General features: G+C 39.2%; 1 protein-coding gene across 5 annotated transcripts in view; it reads right to left on the bottom strand.

Moving 5' to 3' along the window:
* Positions 1 to 3,148: 3,148 nt before the first annotated feature.
* The window catches only part of N (neurogenic locus Notch protein), a 252,263-nt gene continuing 238,300 nt past the window's right edge, over positions 3,149 to 17,111 (bottom strand). For all 5 annotated transcript variants that reach the window (XM_083088515.1, XM_083088516.1, XM_083088518.1 and 2 more), the window contains 6 exons: positions 13,303 to 13,846; positions 12,275 to 12,805; positions 11,581 to 11,813; positions 9,549 to 11,382; positions 7,457 to 9,267; positions 3,149 to 7,288 (listed from right to left, as the gene is read on the bottom strand). In XM_083088515.1, coding sequence (XP_082944641.1) covers positions 6,204 to 7,288; positions 7,457 to 9,267; positions 9,549 to 11,382; positions 11,581 to 11,813; positions 12,275 to 12,805; positions 13,303 to 13,846 — 6,038 coding nt within the window. In that variant the 3' untranslated portion in view covers positions 3,149 to 6,203. The remainder of the gene's footprint in view (positions 7,289 to 7,456; positions 9,268 to 9,548; positions 11,383 to 11,580; positions 11,814 to 12,274; positions 12,806 to 13,302; positions 13,847 to 17,111) is intronic.

The raw sequence follows: 17,111 nt of genomic DNA, 5'->3' as shown, positions 1-17,111 counted from the left end.
GTTAAAGTGTGATGCATATATTAACAATATCGTTTAAAAAAGATTTAAATTTTAAATTATAAATATTATTTTTATATCTAAATATCATATATAATCATAAATATATTTACATAAATTAATATAAATACATACATTTTAATGCATATATGTATGTATGTGTACATGTGAAAATTAACAACGATTTAAGAATCCAAGAACTTGAAGAAGAGAATATATTGGATAGGAATGCATATGGTGATTGGAAATGATTAGAAACTAAAAGACAGTGTGCATACAACCTATTTATTAATAATAATATCATTTTGTAATTATATTACATTTTATAATTTAGTACATTGTATTATATAAAGTAATTAAGAATCAAAATATTATGCTGGTATGAAAATTATAATAGAAATATATAAATAATGTTGACTATATTAGAATGGGACATATGAATTTTTTATATTTTATATAAAGGAAGAAACATTTAAAATATCTATATTTTTCTATATTTTCAACATCTATATTTTTCGAATCTTAATTATAAAAACTTCAGAAGAGTCCGTGATTAATTTAACAAATTCTATACATGTATTAATAAAATTAAATTTTTAAATAATTAAAAAAATGATTGATAAATATCAAAGATCAATTTACTGCTAATTAAGAAGATTTATAGAAATATGATTAAAAATGTTTTTATCCCACAGCATCCCAGGCATTTTTTTGTAAATAAAAATATATAAATATGAATATATAACAATAAATATATAAAAAATATTTATTTATTTCTCTTTCTTCGGGCAAATCTACATATATGACCAATATGATTAATTAATTCTATCTTTCTATATTTATTATTAGCTGCTATTAATTAAAGCCGTAGACAATATTCAGAAATCAAAGTCGCGCGAATGTTGAGCGCAGTAATGGCCATGCGCAGAAACGAATGCGCACCGGTTCGGCCATCATGTTAGTTCCGCGCCATTGCATACGTCATACGTGAATCGGAGTCATACGCAGTTACGCGGATCATCGTACATCCGCATTTTTCGCGTCTTTTAACCGTAAATAAACGAATATCGCGAGTGAACGAGCGTCGAGAGTGTCCAAGGATGATCGCGCGACTTTCACAATACGTTGATGGAAGCGCGCGACAGCTGTTTTTGACAGTTCGGTGATGGCGCGATCGCGAAGGTGGAGCGAAGTCGCGTCGCGTTTTTCGCGCCCTTGACGATGATTATCGGATGCGAGCGAGTATCGGGAGTGCCGAATAAAGTGTCGCGCGTTCGCGTTGATGATATCGTGTGAGTTTGCGTGCATCAAGATCGGAATGGGACGTCCCGAGACGAGCGAGTGGAGCGGCCTGTGGAACAGCCGGTGAACGGTGAGTCGATTTTATTTATCATATTTGCGTGACAATTCGTGCTCATTCGACGCTTATACAGCATTGCGATGTCCCGAATTACGTTCGGGCAAATCGGCGCCGCGTCATAATTCGATGCGACGCGATGCAATTCAAATAAAGTCGATCGCGTGAAGATGGTTAGGCTAGAAGCGATTTGAAGTTTATTTTGTATACGCGCGCGCAGTGCTGCACAGCCTATCTTGTAGGGATGCCAACTGTCAAACGATAACTTTTTGGATCTAACCTAACCTAACCTAACCTCGCAATGTCTTCGAATGTAAACATGAACGTATGCTGCGTGGATTTTACCATGCCTTTAAAAATAATATTTAATCATTAGTGTAATACATTTTACTGCATAGTATATTAATCGTATTAAATGTGCGACGTAACAGTGGTACAGTTTTACACATTTTAATGAGGAGCATATAATATTTAATTTGTTAAGTTAGGTTAAATTAATCAAAACAAGCTGCTGTGATGCATTTAATGTAATATAGTATTAATTTGACGAATGTGCAGCTATTGAAATTAAATGATACTTTGGACACATTTTTAAAGTAATCATGAGTCTCGTATCTCATCTCAATTATATAAAACTAAACTACAAAATATTTATGTATTCCACATTATTCAGTACAAGTACTATATTATTTTTCTTATATCTCAATCATTCATATTCAACCATATTATTTCATCGATGAAACTTTTCATATACCGCAGACAATACGATACTGGAACTGCATGGAATTTTATGCACATAATACATGGCACAAAAATAATTTGCTCTTAAGTATTGCACGCAATTCTCAAAAATAAATTAAATTAAATTATTTTCAGTGAGATCCAAAAATCATTACATTGCCAGGATTGTATCGTATTACAACTGTGGTATTATTACCTTTTAATATGTGCAATATTAGATACGTAAGATATATAAATTTATTTGGAACGTGCCTAAATTTTTATCTTTTTTATAACATTAAAAGAAAATTGCAATCTATATGAAACAGAGCGGTGGAATAATTGATTGATAGTTACGCTGGCCTACAATATTATATACCTTTTTCCATCATTATACTTTTGATGCGTTTTTTATTATACAGATGTTATATCTGTAAATGTAGTACTCGTAATGTTGTTATTATATTGTTTCGGAAACATCGAGAAGATTATTCGTGAGAAAAATCACATCTTTTGAAATATTATATATAGTGGTTCGAATATTTTTAAAATTTGTAGAGTATTATCCAGAATTTTCCAATTAAAAGGCCAGATATGTGAAAAAATTTTTTATTCATAGAAAAAAGGAGTTAATAAAAATATAACGTTCAAAAATTATAACATTTATATAAAATTTATTTTTATATTAATTTATTTATATGTATTACACATTATTTTTTTATTATATATGTGTATAATGATACATTATTTTTTTTTTCATTTTACATAATTAATACTTATAAACATATACATGTAATATACTATAAACACTACAAAAATCAAACATCGTAAATCAAAATAAAAAATCATGATATTATTAATTTGTTCTTGAAGTATTGTACATGCTATATGATGATATAATGTATATATATGTATAAAAAAAGAGAAAAAAAAGAGAGAACTACAAAACTCACTTAAATTAAAAATTATTGATTATTGCAATATTGTTTATAAAACAATTTTAAAATTAGAGACACAAATATATGTAAAATGTAAAAAAAAACATAGGGATACAAAAAAAGAAATGCAGCCATATTATATGGATGTTAGATTATCTTTATTATTACATCTGTTTAAAAGACATAACTTATTTATAAAAATATGGGAGCGGGTAGCGCGGGGCTAGGATATAATAGGATCGAACAAAATCCTTAATTCGCTTATTTGTGTATAGTCAATGCTAATAAAATTCAGTACTTTTTACAGATTACAAGGAATAACAAGATCTATTGTAAAATAATCGGTGTGTTGCTTAACTTACATCGTAAATAATTGTAAATTATTATATCATAATGCCTAGAGTTATACCGCTGGTTTTAACACAGAATGATAACGCATCAGAGAGCAGTTGTTAAATTTTGAACACATAGTAAAATTGCCCAACACACTTGACAACGTTACGTATAATATCTATGTATTGCTTATCATTTTTTTGTGTCTTTACAAACGAACCAATTGCAGATCTTTATCCTTCTAAATTTCTCGTTACTCTTAAAAGTTGTACTTTTATTTGCATTTAGTGCAATTAGTTATCTTACTTGTGACACAGTATATTATAAAAGAGAATAGTTAAAAAAATATATAGATTTCTTATAAAATATATATACTTATATACTCTCTTTCTCTTGTATATGTGCATATATTTATGCTCTTGTTCATTATTTAGAAGAATTCATATGATTTTCGCGATATGTATGGGCAGTTCTAAAGATATGTATAATAATTTCTTTTAAATGGTACAAAAGAGTAAAATAAAAAGATGTGTCCTTTCCTTATGGAAATACATTCGTAAAAAAAACAGACACTGAAATTACATTGAATTTATGACATTCCATGATCATAAAAAAAATTCCGTCGCATCGCTCTGTATGAAATTTAGAATTGCATCAAGCATCATATCCTTGATGCAACAGCAAATTACATACGACATACAATACAGTTATATAATAATAATATAATGAAAGAGTCATGATTATTGAACGCGGTATCATCTTACAAAAGTAAGATATAGTACAATACATATATAAAATGTATGTATATATTTATATATATATAGATAAACTTATATATAATATATAAAAAATATGTAAAAACGGGGAGTGCATTTGTACAAAAATTCAGGAGAGAAAAGATAATTATATAAAAAGTACTTAAACAATATGTAAAAGATATGAGCGAATAGAAATGAAAGAGAGTATTTACATTTTACATTTGCATCTTTCGATATAAAATTAAAACAGAGCTTCGACGATTCTACAAACAGATCATACCGATGATACCAATAGCGGTCTTCGCATAAACGTATGAAGATCGTCTCACTGGTACCGATATATTGCAAAAGCGCGCGCACGAACTTTCTTCATCCCGTAACAATAATTAATTCTCTCTTCTCTCTTTCTCTCTCACACACATACATATATATACGTACATAAATTCTCTCATACATACACAAACAATTTCTACAAAATAATGCATCATTGTTACTCGTTACGCGTATTCATCTGTACGCATCGTGTGATCGTACTATTATTTTAAAAATGCTGTTTTGGTTTTGGCAGAGAAGAGACCAGAGAACTGTCCTACCGCTCCGCGCCGAGTACTTAATTTAAAGGCGATCGATACACCTAGAGATTAACGTTAATGATTACCCTAGTCTTGTTAGTAAATGATTTTTCGACGGACATAATAGCGCGAGGGAGAGGAGGAAGGATCGAAGAAAGAGGAGGAATTATTGGCGCGCCATGGAATGTTTATGTATGGAACGATGCGAGCTGAAAGGACCAATTCTCTGAAGCTCCCGTCGACCGTACACATGATGGATGTTCTGTCGTCGTCTCTTCGCCTTACATTACATTACATTACATTACATTACATTACATTACATTACATTACGTTACATTACATTACATATCGCCAATAAAAAGAAAACTGGCATCTCTAATACATCAACCAGTGATAAACATTCGATCTGTTTAGAGGCCATTTGGAAACGCTGCGTTTCTTCTCTATATAATTTAATAATAGATTCATCTACAGAACTTGCGTGTCTTATACTCTACGGAACTCGAAGGCACAATTCTCATTTCGCGCTTCATGTGTTACACCGGTGATTATCTTATCGTTCGGAGTCTAAAAATTGGTCTATCAAAAAGTGTAGTAAAAATCAAAGATCGAATCAATACAATTCCTTTTTGTATACGATGCGCATTAGGCACTAAATAGAATATTACATGCTATATAGTCGTCTCCGTGGAATAACAGACACAGCTGCGAACAATAAATCTATTGTAATATGTACAATCATCATTATGCGTAGAGTAGCAAGGTCTCGCTCCCTTATAAATTATTGTCCATCGGGGATCTTCACACTGGCAAGTCGAAGGCACTGTTTCTTCATTGAGCTGTGTCGCGATAATAAAAATCGATAGATATCAAAAATATATCGGTTATTTTTTATAAGTTGCGCGATTCCTCGGTCGCGAGGATTTTCCTAAACGTCGCGTCGTAATAAAGAGGCACAATCGGTTTTGCAATTTGAATACGTTTTGTAATATCTCTGATCGAAAATCTTCCATCCATCCCCCTCCCTCTCATACGGCAATACATATATATATAATTGTTTATATTTCTACGCATCAATGTTGAGCGAAAAATATGTTCGGAAATCTGATTAATCAATTAACAATCAATGATTAATCAATTAATAATTAATAATCAATCATTAATAAACAATGTAAATATATAATGACGAATACATTTGTATTCAATATTGATTAATTATTTATTCAGCCTAACATTGATACGCATAAATATATATAATAATTGCGGCGCTTCAGCGCCATTGTAGCTCTTCATCTTCGACACACATACAAACAAACAAACAAAAATAAAAATACCTTCTTGCCACTATAATTTAATTACGGCGAAAGAGTCCTTCCACATTATCATATATCGGTCGTCCATTTCGACACTTGTAGAGAGATGCTCGAACTCGACGAGCTGATCACAGTTCGTATACCTTTCTCTTTTCTCTTTTCTTTCACGATTTATGATTTATTGGTGCGAGGAAGAGAGCACCGTTGTACCAGTCTCATATGTAGATCGCCGCCTCGGTACTCTTGCTGCTTTGGTGAGCGCCGCTTCCGGCGCCGTAGACGTTCGTGGGTGGTGGTTGTGGTGGTGATGCTGCTAGGCACTCGGACCAATCGCTGTTCGAATGGGGCGAGCTCGAGGACCAGTGGCCCGGACTGTCCGGCGATGGCGTCGGAAAGCTCTCGGGCGCCTGCATGAGATGCTGCGGCGTGACATCGGGTCCGGAATGATGGGACGGCGGCGTCAAGTACTGGTAATATTGTTGCTGCTGCTGTTGCGTACTTTGCTGCTGTTGTTGCGGCTGCTGCTGCTGCTGCGGTTGCTGCTGGATCTGCTGCTGCGTCTGCTGCATCTGCTGTTGCTGCTGCTGTTGTTGTTGCTGCTGCTGTTGCGCCTGACTCGAGGTGTATGGCAGATTGTCGAAGTCGAATCCCACTGGCGGCATGCTGCCGTGCTTCTGATGCGTCGCCTGCCTCATGGCGGCGATATGGGTAGGCGAGGTGGGTAACGATGGCCGACTTTTCGCCGGCGACGGCGAGCCCATGTAGCTCGCTTGCGGGGAGAGAGTCATGTTGGATTGCACCGAATGTGGCGGCGATTGATTGCTGTACGGTGGTGATAGTGTGTTCACCATACCCTGCTGTTGCCGCTGATGCGGCGCTAAGAGCTGGTCGTGAAATGGCAGCCCGTAATTGGTCGCGAAGGTATCCAGACCGAGTTGCTGCAGGCCTTGCATCGACTGGCCCTTGATGCAATCCTCGTATGGAGGCGGCTGTTTTGCTGTTGCTGTATGCGCCACCAGAGGTAACGCGTTGCTGTAGAGGCTCGCGCTGTCGTACGGGCTCGTTGGCAAGTTGCCATCGGCGCCTTCCGCTCCTTGTGGGATCTCCTGGTTTGGGGGTTGAGCGCCGCGTTTGGCCGGCGGTTTCTTCACCGATGGTTTTCGCCTCACCATCACTACTACGCCCTCCGATTCCGGACTGTTTGGGTTTCCCGCCTTTGGCCGCTTCTTTGACTTGGTCTGCTTCGGCGCTGAGCCGATTACTGTGGGATGTGTAATTAATTGTGGATGATTCGGAGAGCCTACAAAGAAAAGGAATAATTACATGATGGTATTTTACTCAACGAACCAAAGTTAATCAAAATTAAAGTTTCTTTAAGGAAGATTATTTCCTTCCTATTAGTTTTTTATTGGTGATAAAATTTTTATACAACAAATACAGCTTATAATATTATAATAAATGTGCTTACCCATGAGAGGACCATTCGGAATGACTGTGACCATCTGCGGTGACCTTGGCACATGTTCATCAAGTAATCTAACGATATCGTGATGCAGTCTTTCGCTGGCGACATCGCGCGGTAACCGATCCATGTGATCGGTAATCTCCCTGTTGGCGAACGTGTCCAATAGCGCTTTGCACGCCTCGAAGCTGCCCTCGCGAGCGGCGAGGAACAACGGGGTTTCATCCTTGTCATCTTGAGCATCTCTGTTCGCGCCATGCACCAACAGTATGTTTACGGCGTCGACGTTATTGACCGCTGCCGCCCAATGCAACGCGGTCTTGCCGCTGTTGTCAGCGGCGTTAATGTCGGCGTCGGCGTTGATGAGATCCTCGACCATACCTTCGGTGGCTAGACGCGCCGCTAGTATCAACGGCGTCGTACCATCATGCATACGAGCGTTCAAATTCGTCGCCCGATTGCGCAGCAGGATTTGAAAGACGCCCATAGCATCGGCTGCGACAGCCGAGTGCAGCGGCGTACGTCCGGTGTTATCCTGGGAATTCGCGTCGGCGCCGGCGTCTAGCAGTCTCTTGGTTGCATCAGACCGAGCGTAACGCGCAGCTAGATGCAACGACGTCTCGCCGCTCTTATCCGTGGTCTTGGCGTTCAAATCGGCGCCTTGGGCGACCAGATCGGCGATCTTGGCCGCGGCGCCATCATTCTCGTCCTCTTCCTCGCCAGTGTCGAGACCACCGCCCCGCACGGCCGCTACCATCAATGGTGTCATGCCACATGGACCACGTGCGTTAACATCCTGGCCGTGTTCCAGGCTGGGCGGCGTCAGGACACCGCCCGCATCCGGCCGACATATCTCGGCAGCGTCCAGATGCTGTTGCGTCCACATGCGCGGCTCGGTCTCTTCATAATCCGTGATAGCGGTGTGATCGCTCGCGTAACCCGGCTCGATCGCCCGCATCCGTTTCGAAGGCGGAAGATCGGACTCGTCGTCGGACCACTGGGACTGCACCCGAGTCACTACGTCCAGGTCCATGCAATTTACTGATGGTTGCTTGTTCAGATTACGCATCTCCTGACCGTCTGGACCGCGCCGACGCGAGCGGCGCCGTTGACCGCTGCCGCTGCTGGTTCTCAAGAAGCCCTCGGGGAACCATGTGACTCCTACGGCGCGTTTCCGTTGTGCGGTCACCAGTACGCCCATCAGTAGACCACCGAGCACCACGATGACCACGCCGATAAAAACATACTTGTAATTTGTTGGACTGTCAGGATACTCTGGACCCTGGGGATCTACGACACCTCGCACCTGCTCGATGGGGAAGTTCCGCAACAGAGTGTGCTTCGACGCCGTGGCGGCCAAATACTCAGCCGCCTCATTGGCCGATGGAAAGCATCCTGTGGCATCCCGACGGGAAGTACTCAACCCCGACATCATCGAGGAAGGGATGCATTTGCGGTTATCAATCTCCAGATAGATGATCACACCGTTTTGATTATTGGGATGGATTATCGGCCGACCGAAATTATAGTCGGGATCTCTCTCGGGTTTCCAAGGATATATCATGTCATTACCGAGTTCATCCTGCTTCACGCGTGTCGTCGTTCTCAGTTCGTTCCCGAGTTCGCGTAGAAAAGTCACGATGTGCTCGCGGAAGGACTGCATGTCCATCCTTACGACAATAGACATGGCACCTTTAGCCAATGATGGTGGTTCTCCATCGCAATCGAGGCCGTCCCAATTACACTCTTCATTGTTGCAGCCATAATCGCAATGACCGTTTGCGTAATGTTGCTTGCAGTACGCGTCGTAAACCGGACTATAAAGCAAAGAAAGTAATAAATAAAAATGCAATAAATATAAACACACAGTTTATTAAAATATTATATATAATAAAATTAGAAAAATCTGGAAAAGTAAATTTCATAGAATGTAGAAATCTATAGAAACTTCAGAATATATAGCGTTCAGAGATGTTAATATAAGGAGAAGCTAATTCTATTAACAATTTCAATAACAAATAAATTATTTAATGTTAAGAGTGTAATACTCAATAGAATATAAAGTAATTAAAAAATTTAGCGAAAAATAAATACTCACTTGCAAGGGCCGACTTTTCGCTCGCAGTCTCTGCCATCGAAAAGGCACTGCGGGTTGTTGCAGACCTCGTCGCACATACCGTTCATAAATACGTCCCAGCATTTAATGGGCGCGGAACAATTACGCCATGGATTGATGCCAAGTGAGCAATCCTGTCCGTCAAAGTTGCATGCATGTTTGTTGCATTCCTCGTCGCAGCGATTATTGCCAGCTTTCTCCTCGCAATTGTTTTCAATACACTTTCTGCGCTCGCGCTCAGTATTATAATCATAAGCATTCGAGATTTTCGGGACATTAGGTTGAACACCGAACACACCGCCAGGATAATTCGGATCGTATATCTCACAGTTCTTGCCGAACCACTTGGGAGGACAATCGCAAGCGTAGTCGTCGATCTTGTTGACGCAAAGGGCATCTTGTTGGCACGGGTTACTTTTGCATTCGTCCCGGGCGTCGAACTCGCAGTGCGCGCCCGTCGTACCTGACGTGCAATAGCATCGATAGCCGGTTCCAGTAACGTGACACGTGCCGCCGTTTTGACATGGCTCGGCATCGCAGTAAGAGCCAACAAATTCGCAATTGGTACCGTGATAATCGCTGGGGCACACGCACGTGTGCCTGTCTTGTTTAGCCGTGCATACACCACCGTTCTGACACGGCGAGCTGTCGCAGAAATTCACCTTGATCTCACAGTGACGACCCATATAACCAGGCTTACAATTGCAGTGATAGTTGTTGACCAGTTGTACACAATCCTGTGTGCCAGGCGAGGCGCACGGATTCGACAGGCATTCGTTGATATCGCCTTCACATCTCGGTCCGACGAAACCGGGCGGACATTTGCACTCGAAACCGCCCACCTTATCGGTACATGTACCGTTGTTATGACAGGCACCTATCAAGCAGTCATCGGTGTTGACGTCGCATATGATACCGAGAGTACCGAACGGGCAAGAACAATTGAAGCCGTTGATCTGATCGTGACAGATGCCACCGTTCTGGCAGGGATTTGGTTGGCAATCGTCGACATTGAGCTCGCAGTTCTGACCTTGGAAGCCTTTGGTACATAGACACTGATATGAGCCAATGAGGTCCTTGCATGTTGCACCGTTTTGACACGGCGCCGACTCACATTCGTCGATCTCCTTTTGACAGTACGAACCGGTGTAGCCTTCTAGACAATGACAACGGTGACTGTTGCCTATATCCTCGCAGGTACCATTGTTGCAGAGATTCTTCTCCAGCACGCCCTTTCGTATCGCGGCATCCTTGCACGAAACCATCTCCACGTCGCAAACCTTGCCGGTCCATCCCGGCGAGCAATTGCAGTGATACTTGTTCTTCAGTTGCACGCACGTAGCCTGGTTCTCGCACGGATTATCGGCGCACCAGTTTACATACGCATCGCAATGTGCACCCGTGTAACCATACGGACAATGACATGTGTAATACTGTACATGATCATGACAAGTGGCGCCATTTTTGCAGGGTGAGCTGTCGCACTCGTTGATACGATACTGACAGTTGGATCCAGTATAACCATGTTTGCAAACACACGTATAATTGTTGATTCCGTCGATGCATTTGCCGCCGTTCATGCAGCTACTGTCGGTGCAGTCTTGATCATTGGTTTGACAATTGATTCCAGAGAAACCGCGTCGGCATTGACACGTGTAGGAGTTGACGTATTCCTTGCAAATCGCTCCATTCTGACAGGGCTGCGATAGACATTCGTCGATGTCGATCTCGCAGTGCTTGCCGCTGAAACCATCCACGCAGAGACACGTGTAATCGCCGATGCCATCCAGACAGGTACCGCCGTTCTGACAGGGAACTGTAAGTCACAAAGAGACAATGTCTTTGAGTATCATTTGATGGATATTTGTTTATTTAAAAAAAATGCATTTAATTTAATCTATGTTGTCACAAATGATAAGACAGATGACGCCCTGTGAATTCGCATTAAGGCTCTCAAATAAGAGCGCAAAGGCAGATCTGCATCTGTAGCGAATAAAGAACAGCCAGTACTCACATGATGCACAGTCATCGGTATTGATGATGCAATCACGGCCCTCGTAGCCCTTCGCGCATACGCAATGGTAAGAGCCGTTGGTGTTCCGACAAGTGGCACCGTTTCTGCACGGCGACGTCATCACGCATTCGTCCACATCCTCGTCGCACAGTCTGCCCGTATAACCAACCGTGCACGTACAAGCGAAGTCGAGGAAGTTCGATGATGGCGAGCATTTCGCTCCGTGGAGACATCTGGAAATGACACAGCAAGGCGTTACAAAGTCGTTCTATTGTATCTATAGGTCGTTCGCACGCGAATGCATTTTGTCAAACGAAGCTTCTTTAAAAAAGCAGGTACTATTATGTAGTAACATCATAATGAATACAAAGAAGTTGAAGTATAAGAGTGATTTTTGCGTGAGTTGCATTTTTTTCATAATAAGTGCCTGTTTTTTTCAGATATATTGAAGTAAAATGTATTGAAGAAATATTTTTAAATGCAATCTTTTGCTAACTTTTAAGTTATATAATTTCGAAAATCAACTTTCCAAGATTTTATACTATGCTATATTTTCCAAAGTACTCTGTTTCTGGTTAAGACAGTAGAATACAATTACACGACAAACAATCTTAATTTTACACTACAGTTTCACGTTATGCGAATCTAGCCATCGTTTTCCTCATGCAAATGAATTCGAAGGAGAGAATCGTACTTATTCGGCGAGCAAGGGTCCAGCTTGTCCTCGCAATTCCTGCCGGTGTGAGGCAGTTCGCAGACGCATTTGTAATCGTCGACAAGATCGATGCAGGATCCGCCGTTTTGACAGGGGTTGTTGGCGCAGTCGTCGATGTTCGTCTCGCAATTGGTCCCAGCGTAACCAGGCAGGCACTTGCAGCTGTAGCCGTTGAGATGGTCGTTGCACGTGCCACCGTGTTGGCAGGGATTCGAGCCGCACTCGTCGATATCCATCTCGCACCTCTTGCCGCCGTAACCGGGTAGGCAGTGGCAGATAAATTGGTTCACCCCGTCCTCGCAAGTGCCGCCGTTCAAGCAGGGCGAGCTCGAGCACTCATCCACGTCGCTCAGACACCTGGCGTCGTAGTAGCCGCGCGGACATTCGCATTTGAAGCTGTTTGTCAAGTCGATGCAGAGGCCGCCGTTCGCGCACGGATTGCTCGCGCACTCGTTTATGTCGGTCTCGCAGTGCTGGCCGGTGTAGCCGGGCTCGCATTCGCAGGAGTATCTGAAAAACGAATCGTCACAGTTAAAAAAAATGAAAGGAGGCATGATTATTGAATATTAATACGAGCATTTTGCCATTTTATTGAGCTTTTGCACTTGTATTTCATCATCCTAGTCAGTCTCCTAGGCATCCTAGTCATTCTCTGTAGACGATATATTAGTCTTAATTAACTACTTTTTACAATAATGACTTGAGAGATAATTCTCATAAGTCAAAGAATTATTTTTAAATATTGTTGTACTTAGAAAAAATATTTTATCAAATTTATATCAAATTCTAGGCACAAGTCTAGAAAAAAAAATATATGTGTCTTTTTATAGTGTTGTTATCTCTGCAGAAATCACATTAATCGCACAAAGTAGTCAAAGTAGAAAATATAGAAAGAGACATAAAAAGCCGCAAGAATTAAAACTGGCAGGAAACAATTCGGATGCTGAATTGACACGTCAAATGTAGCAGCTTCTGAAGAGTTTTGACATTAGTCTCTTCGAGCCCACCTGTTGATACCGTCGATGCATCTGGCCCCGTTTCGGCACGGATTGCTGTAGCACTCGTTGACGTTGACCTCGCAATTGATACCGGACGTTCCCGGTCGGCAGATGCACTGGTAGCCGTTGATGCGGTCCTCGCATCTACCGCCGAACTGGCAAGGATTGCTCTCGCACTCGTCGATCTGCGTCTGACACAGTTTGCCGGTGAAGCCCGGGAAGCAGTTGCAGACGAAGCTGTTCTCGCCGTCGATGCAGGTACCGCTGTGACACGGATTCGACGCGCAGTCGTTGATGTTGGTCTCGCAGGAGGCGCCGGTGAAGCCGGGCGGGCACTCGCACGTGTACCTGGCTATACCGTCCTGGCAGGTACCGCCGTTCTTGCACGGCGACGAGGCGCAGTCGTCGATGTTGATCTGGCAGTGGGAGCCGGCGAAGCCGTCGGCGCAGCTGCACTTGAAGGAGTTGATGAGATCGCTGCAGACACCGTTGTTCAGGCACGGCCTCGCCGCGCATTCGTCTATATCGATCTCGCATTGGGTGCCGGTGAAGCCTTGAAATAGAAAAGTAATATATAAAATATATATATAAAAATTATACAATTATAAAATTAATATAAAATTATATAAAATTATATAAAATAAATATAAAATTATATAAAATAAATATAAAATTATATAAAATAAATATAAATTTATATGAAATAAATATAAAATTATATAAAATAAATATAAAATTATATAAAAAAAACAAATAATGTCATATATAATAAGCCCTATAAATATATGCAAGATAAATCTTCTTGGGAAAAAATTAAAATATATCTTTCATTAAAGATTATGCTTTCGCATACATAAATATAATTCGTATTATTTATATAATTTATATATTACGAATAGTGCAAATTCTTCTCACACATATAAATATATCTCAAGGTAAAAGTTTCTCGTCAAGATCAGATATTCAAACAGAAATGTATTCGTCTTTTCGAGCGAGCGGTCAGGATGAATGAAGTCGTCACTGCCTTAAGCGGTGTAATTAGCATTAATTAGTCAGCAATGTGATGGACGGGAACAAAATACACAAGAGATGTTGCTCGGGGAAATATGGTTGATTGCACATTTGATCGATCGAATGCTTCTTTTTTTCTCGGCTAGTGTTCTTGCCGCGAAAGCGACTCCAAAAATAATTCTTGACGAGCAATAACCGCATCAATTATAGGGAGTAATTAAAGAACGGCAGATGGCGGATTGTTTCGAGGAACAAGATCGATCCAGGAAAAAGAGCAAAATGCATCATAATCTTCTGCGAAAAAAATCGGTTATTAAACGCGAACAACGATTTATCGCATAAGTATTGATTCCGAGTTGATTGTGAGGCATTTACAATTTAATTATTCTTAAATTAATATTCTAAGATTAATTGTGTGCGAAAGAAGATATTTTCTAAAATGTATAAATAATATATATATTATAATTATATAATATTATATTAAAAATATTAAAAGATTATAATAATTTATATATATATATTACATTAATAATTATTATATAGTATATTAATTATTAATATTATTTATTAATTATTAATATTTTTTACATATAAAATAATTAATATAATTATTAACATACATGTATAAAAATTATTATAATCATAAAAAACTAGGATTATGACAATTTAATAAATTTGAATAAATATTTATTACATATATGTACATATGTAAAAATAAATAATTGTCATTTTTACCGATTACATGCATTATTAGGTTCATTATTGGACAATGTTTCAGTGTCACGTTTATTAAAATTACCGGGACTGACTTTACATTTATTTCTCGACCATGAAAACGGCGAATCCACGTGATTTATCGCGCTTCCGCATGATGATATTTCTGGCGATCCCTGCACCAGGTGGTCTTAATGGCTAGGTTTCTTCGTTTTTTGCCAACATCGCGCGGATATATAATACGTGTTCATTCATATACAAATTGAGCCGGGGCGAGTCGTGCTGCGGCTCAATGTTGCATCGTGTAACTGCAAAGAGTCGCAAGGCGAGGAGAAAACAAGGAGGGAAAGAAAAACGAACAAGAACGAACGGAATGTAGCACGCACGCGACGCATCTCTCACTGCAGGTGGTCTAATTACGTTGCATTGAGGGATAATCCCGAAGAATCGAGGCAGCTGCGAAATAATTGTGTATACTTTCGTGTTAGAAATGTCACTTATTCTCTAAATCCCGACAAGACATCAATGTGACCAAACTTCATCGCGATAATCGCATCATTTCTCTTGAGAAAAACAATTGTAATATTAATTAGAATGAAAAGATATCAACCTATCAATTCTCTCATTTACATAAAAAAAAATGATAAATAAAGAAAATTCATTATCGTTTCACGTGGTTTGACAACAGACATTGTAAAGTGACATCGATCAGCTGATCGTCTTCCTATCGATCAGCTGATCAGTCTTTCTATCGATTTAGCGTCAAGATAATATTATCGAGTTTTCGAGTTCGAGTTATTAAATGATTATATCAATGGAAAAGGTTTGATCTCGCAATTAAGTTTAAGTTAAAAGCTAAATTGCTGATTTCCTGATGACTTTATCTTTTATAATTCCGTTCGTTCCGTTTATATAAAATGGCAAAAAGCTTGAGCAAGGACAACAATTTTTAACGAATCGATCGAGAAGCAGTTTTCGACGCGTTCGATATCGAAGAATGATTCTGCAAAGCAGAAGAGCGCATAAGAGATGCCTTGAGGAACATTCCTCGTCAACCGGATGACGCGCGGATTTTTATCATATTTACATTCAGTCGACACTTTTTTTCTTTTTCCTTTCGTCTGTCTGCGCGGACAATGATGCAGCTAATTCACTTGTGAATGCACGTACACAGAGCGGCCGATCTCCCTCGCTCGAATCTTAAAGTCTTTCTTTTCGTTATGAATCATGCGTGGCAACGTATCGTCACTCGAATGTTGATCGCATCTTGCGCGCACAAGAGGATTAGGCATTTAATAAATTTTGTAAAGAGGCTTTCTCTCTTATATATTTAATAAATGTAGCTTCTTCATCAATATATTAATTTTTTAATTTTATTTTTTTGAATTTATTAATTTTTTAATAAAATAATTTAAAAGAAATTTAAAAGAAATATTTAAAAGAATATTTAATTAAAAAGTATTTAAATTAGAATATTTAATTAAAAAAGAATATTTAATTAAAAAGAATTAAAAAGAATATTTAAAAGAAATAATAATGCACGGTTTCTTTGCCTTCAGAAATTCCGAAGGTCTTTATCTACTGTATAGTTTTCAGTTGATTTGAAGATCTCTTTCAAATTTTTTTCTTTTTTTTGTCTGTTTTATTTTTCATTTTAAAAAATTAAAAAAAAATCATTTTTAGCGGCCAGCTTTATTCAACATCAGGCAAAACCCTCATCTTGAACATGCTTGTTTGATCGATGTTCAAGAGATCCTTCGCTCTCGTATGCTATTTTCAATTTACATACGAATATGCCCGTAGGAATATTGGAATTATTAAACGCGTTTCAAGATGCAAAAGACCAAAGTTTGCCGTGGAAATATATTTCAATGTTTGTCTCTCAAGTGGATTTTCGATTAAACGATTTCCCTGATGATCGCATTAATAATAGTCTCCTTTAAATAAAATGTAACTTTTCCTCGAATATATTAAATTCTTTATTTTATAAACGCCTTAATGCAAGATTTAAATTCCAGATTGTATATCATCTGGTATATTTTCTGTGCAGTTTTTTTTAATGTAATAGTTAAATTTACATAATTATAATCAAG

This window comes from Camponotus vicinus, unplaced genomic scaffold (genome assembly GCF_025532165.1).
Source record: "Camponotus vicinus isolate PSW18456_S1 unplaced genomic scaffold, iyCamVici1.0 SCAF_14, whole genome shotgun sequence".
In the NCBI taxonomy this organism is placed as follows: Eukaryota; Metazoa; Arthropoda; class Insecta; order Hymenoptera; family Formicidae; genus Camponotus; species Camponotus vicinus.
Note: the sequence above shows the minus strand (reverse complement) of the source record. Positions and strands in the feature narration are given on the sequence as shown.